This window comes from Sarcophilus harrisii, chromosome 2 (assembly GCF_902635505.1).
Source record: "Sarcophilus harrisii chromosome 2, mSarHar1.11, whole genome shotgun sequence".
NCBI classification, from domain to species: Eukaryota; Metazoa; Chordata; class Mammalia; order Dasyuromorphia; family Dasyuridae; genus Sarcophilus; species Sarcophilus harrisii.
This window is the reverse complement of record NC_045427.1, coordinates 489,335,493-489,340,758: the sequence shown is the minus strand read 5'-3', so window position 1 is coordinate 489,340,758 and position 5,266 is coordinate 489,335,493. Positions and strand designations below refer to the sequence as shown.

Sequence of the window (5,266 nt, the reverse complement as noted above, 5' to 3'; positions counted from 1 at the left end):
CTGAAATGAAATAAATTGCAGTTAAGTCACAGAATTTATTGTCCCAATTACACATAAAAATAATTAGTATTCTTGTAATATATAATTACAAAGTTCATGAGGGGGAAAAATCAAATTAAAATGGATAAAATTAAACTGGTTTACAATAGAACCACTGTAACTAGTTTAATTGTTGGAGTTACTATTTGGAGGTACCATCAGGCTTGTCAAAATGGCAAAAATAATTAAAAGCAACAAAATCCAACCCACAGGAGAGGCTGTAGGGAAATAAGAATACTGGATCATTGTTCATGAAATTACAAACCCGTTGACCTATTTTGGAGAACAGTATAGCAGTACATAATAAAAAATACCAAAGAATAATGATGGAGAATTAGAGGGAATGATTGAAAAGGTATTATTCACTGAACCTAATTTAAAGACTTAATTAAGATTAACTGCTGAATTGGTATTCAATGTTAAATTTACCAAAAGTAATTAATTTAAAATTTTCATTTCCCTTAAAATGGTTGAATTTTTTCTTTAAAAAGTTTTAGGTTTGATTGGCTATCAATAAAAAAAAAAAGTTATAATAATCTGATGCTATATAATGTTTATTCAATTAGTCAACATTTCAGCAGCAACTAAACTCCTAAAAACTATTAGAGGTAGGAGAGGGAGTAGGGAGAATATATATGTTCTACAACCTAATAGATTGCACATTTATTAAAAATAAATGATATTTCAGGAAGATAAGCTATCAATGAATACAAGATGAATCACATAATACTTTAATAATAGGAACGAAGAAGGGAAAGAAAAATAGAGGAAGGGAAGGATGATTTATTAAGCATTTACTACGTACCAGGCACGGTTCTAAGCACTTTACAAAAATATTTTTATCTGCCTCTCACAACAATCCTCACTCAAAATGGTGGTGGTGGTTGAATCCTTTCAATCATGTCTAACTCATCATGACCTCATTTAGGGTTTTCTTGGCAAAGACATTGTGGAGTGGTTTGCCATTTCCTAATCCAATCCATTTTACAGATGAGAAAACTGAAGGAAACAGGGTGAAGTGACTTGCTAGAGTCACGCAGGTACTAAGTGTCTAAGGCTGAGTTTGAACTCATGAAAATGAGTCTTCTTGATTCTAAACCCAAGATTCTAGCCACTGTGCCACCCAGCTGCCCACAACAATGGGAGGAAGGTGTTATTATTCCCATTTTACAACTGAGAAAATCAATACATATAACAGTGATGTGACTTGCTAAGTAACAGGGTCATACAGCTAGTGTTTGAAGCTACATTTGAACTTGGGTCTTCTTACCTCCAGGCCTGGCACTTTATCTATTGTATCATACCTAGCTGCCTCTAGATCTAGATCTTGAGAGCAGTTATGTCAAAAAATAAAGAAAAAGATGAAAAAAACCTGGTATTTAAGATAGATGGGGTAAGGTAAAGTAGGGAGTGAAGTGCAGGAGGGGAAGAATCATTAAACAAGTATGTCACCTACTTGTGCAAATTGAGAAGGATTATAGAATGGTACTGTTCCCACTGTAGTTCCTCCTGATGATGGCAGATTAGGAGGCTGTGAACCATGAATAATACACTTCATTAACACCATATTAAATAATAACATTTACTTTATCCATTTGCTCACTTGTAGAATGCAGCTATCATTTTCAAAAAGATACTTCTAACTTCTATAGAGAAATGATTCAAAACTCACATGGAAACAACAGATTTTGGGTACTTTTTGCAACTCTGGGGTTATTTAATGGCCCACAGAAAATGGTAAAAATTATAATGCATCATGCATAACCAAAAGAGCTCTGAAAACCAAAATATGCACAAATTAGGAAAGCCCAGCACTAATGTAGTGTTACTAAATTAGTACTCTGTTGCTGTTAGTAGAGCTTTTGTCATGTAAGACATTAAAAAGGGTCTATTAATACCTTTAATGTAAACATAAAAAGCCATGCCCAACTTTTCTAGTGATCCCAACATAAACAAAACTTAAAAGTATATAATAAACATAAAGATGAAGCATTCCTTTACTGCCTAAAAAGGATGGTCATAAAGTGATTATTATTACTTCCCTCTTTTCCAATTTCATGGTTTCAATTACAGAAAATCTAGTTTGATTTCCAAAGTGTTTCCAAGTTACATTTCACATTGGTGAGGTCCAACATTTCAGTTTAACACTAAGAAAATTAATCCAAATCATAAACAATGAATATTTAAAAATGAGTTTTCTCTTCAGTATTTTGACATATTAATAATCAAAATCCTTAAGACCAAATTCAGCAAGGAAAACTGCATCCTTAATTTTCTGTTGAATACAATAATAAAGCAACAAATGTTAGAAAGTGAACACATTCAGACCCATACCCACCAGACCTTCCCCTTCCCCACAAAAGGGAGGAAATGGAATGAAACAACAACAAAAAAGCTTCCATCTGAACCGAAAATTGCCAGCCACATGTACCTGATTAAAATGCTGGCTTACTTCACGTGATAATGAACTCATTGAACTACAGCGCGAAAGCTACAAAATAGCAAGAACACACACAAAACACACACAAATAAAAAAATCACCATGCATGTCACTGCCTCAAGCCATAAATTTTATTTTCAAAAAGTTTTATGTTGCCATAGAGCCAACCAGATATCAAATTGTAAAAAGCCAGTTAGTTTAAAATTCATTTTTAAACAAGTAGTTTTATTAATTAGTAAGAAACAAATTAGAGTTGATAATAATTAGTTAGGGGAGGAAGGGAATCCATTTAACCTAAGTCAGCTTCTCCCCGTTTTAAAAGCTAAACCTTAAAACTCTTAATTTTGGAACATTTAAAGAAAAATGCTTTTAGTAAAAAAAAAAAATAATAATAATACACTTGCCTTTTTTTGCATTTAACTGTTTTCTAGCCTTTAATTTATATTTCACAAATCATACACATATGTAAGTATGTATGTATGTATATATATATATATATATATATATATATATAAGTATATATGGATGTATGTATACTGAAGACAAAGCTTACCAAGCATCCTATTTCAAAAACTCAACCCAAAATAAATGACTGAGAAAAAATCATTACAGTTCCATCTAAGAGAGGGAAAAATCCTACCTCTCCTGACTGGTGACCATCCATATTTGAAGATGAGTTTTCAGAAGTAGGTAGCAATGTGGCAGAGTTTAACAACTAACCAGAAAGAACAGAAAAAAAGGTCAAAGCTGTTCAGGTCAAATGTTTAAATATTTGGTATCAAACAGAACAGCAATGGATGTAGAATCAATTTTTTTTTTTTCTCATAGAAAAAATTTTCTTCTGATAGCCTATAAAGAGAGAAACTTTTAACATGTGCCCTAAGGTCAAAACTACTTTTGTTTTATTGGTAGTTTTAATAGATAATTATCCATCATAGAATGTAGTTTTAAAGGCATTTCTTTTATTAATATAATTCAGTACAGTAAAATCACTAAACTACAAAATACAAGCAAACAATTTGCAACCTTTCTTTTCTCACATTGATATTAAATGAGAAGAGACAAACTTAAGCACAACTGAATTTTTCAAGAGCTCAGCAAAACATTAATTTCCTAAAGTTAACTGTGAATATTTTTTTTCCCCATCTCACTGTTTACCTGTGATTCAGGAGAAGGCTCTTGATCAGGATGGTATGCATCTGGTGATTGACCTTCTAGATCATTGTTTTCCAATGGCTGTTCCTCTGCATTAGTTTAAGAGACAGATTTTAAAACTTTAAAGAGAGAGATTTAGAGATCTCTCTAAAGATTTTTTTAAAGAAATTCTCTTTGTGTGTGTGTGTGTGTGTGAGAGAGACAGACAGAGAGAGAGAGAGAGAGAGAGTGAGAGAAAGAGAGAAAAAGAGAGAGAGACAGAGAGAAAGAGAGAGAGAGCACGAGTGAGAGAGCAATTGAGCACAAGCCTGTCATCATTCAAAGTAAAATCTTTTGGGTAAATTAATTTATAATCACTTTTAAAAATGAGGTTCATTTTAATGTTAAGATCATTTTGAAAGTGATTAATTAGAACTATCACATATGTAGATGAGATCCTGGCTTTTTAATCTTTAAAACTTTAACAAAGTTCTTTAGAGAAGCAACAATTCCTGTCACTGTTATCCTTGGGTCAAGAAACCAAAAACTCCAGAATTTAGAAATAAGGTTTGTGGTTAAGGGCAAGATTTCAGTGGGTTCATTATTGTCTGTATACCTGAATTTGGTACAAACAAGTTTGAAGGAATAGGAAGTGGTGCCAGCGGAGCAAATAAATCTGAGGGTGCAGGAACAGGTCCACTTTGTTTTGTTCCATTTGGGTTTAAAACATCAACATAACGAGCTTTTGTTCCAGCTATGAAGAAAGGAGTTCTAATTAATACCAACAGAATCAAGCATTTTGAAATATCAAATATTTATTTTTATTTTGTTACACAAGAAATGCAAAAATGAATTTTAAAGTTTTATGCAGTACCTTTAATACTTTGTATAACTCACTTTAGATATTATGCATACTTTTTGTCTAGCTTTTCTTTTTAGAGGGGAAAAGGATTAATGAAGACTGTCCCACTGTTTTCTATCTACATTATTTTCTGTCTTCAAGTCCTGTTCTGATGCTTCATGTCAGAGGTTATCCTGATTGAAAAGTCTAGGCCAGAAGAGTGCAAATTCTGGGGGATTCTATCATACTTTATAAACTTTGATTATACCTGCTGATAGATCAGTGGCTAAGTATGCAGCTAACTATACTGTGAGAAACGAATCAGTGGGCTGGTTACAAGATCATTGATTTTTCTGGCATAGAAGCTCTGAGGAAAGATTATGTACTAAAATACAGAAAACTGGGGACTTGTTTCAGTGCAATATTTAAAATCAATGAAATTATATATATTTGAAGCTCAAAGTTTTTATTTATTCATATTTTCTATTAATTTTAAATTTCTCTGCATCCAAATTAGGAAAATATATATAACACTCTATAAACAACCCGGAATCAAAAGATCTATGTCCTAGTATTAGCCTTAGCTCTAATCTGGGAGATCAAATGATGTGAGTAGGGAGCTGTAGAATATGACCTCTAAAATCTGGCTTTAAATTTTCAGATTCTAAGAGCCAACATATTTCCTCTTGGAAAATCAATAAATGCCTTTAAAGTAAGGTAAAAAAAAAAATCATTTCACTTGTCAATAATATTTTATAAATTCTTAGGTCCAAAATTGTGACAACTGCGCTAGCACCCAGGATACCTCACAA

The 5,266-nt window shown here is 32.3% G+C and overlaps 1 protein-coding gene across 6 annotated transcripts in view; it reads right to left on the bottom strand.

The window, feature by feature from the left end:
* The window catches only part of SEC16A (SEC16 homolog A, endoplasmic reticulum export factor), a 51,278-nt gene that overhangs the window by 1,677 nt on the left and 44,335 nt on the right, over positions 1–5,266 (bottom strand). For 3 of the 6 annotated variants that reach the window (XM_012554028.3, XM_012554026.3, XM_023494347.2), the window contains 5 exons: positions 4,230–4,367; positions 3,638–3,723; positions 3,120–3,194; positions 2,471–2,530; positions 1,496–1,570 (listed from right to left, as the gene is read on the bottom strand). In XM_012554028.3, the coding sequence (XP_012409482.1) occupies positions 1,496–1,570; positions 2,471–2,530; positions 3,120–3,194; positions 3,638–3,723; positions 4,230–4,367 (434 nt within the window). The remainder of the gene's footprint in view (positions 1–1,495; positions 1,571–2,470; positions 2,531–3,119; positions 3,195–3,637; positions 3,724–4,229; positions 4,368–5,266) is intronic. The other 3 variants (XM_023494343.2, XM_031954942.1, XM_023494346.2) reach the window with 3 other exon arrangements.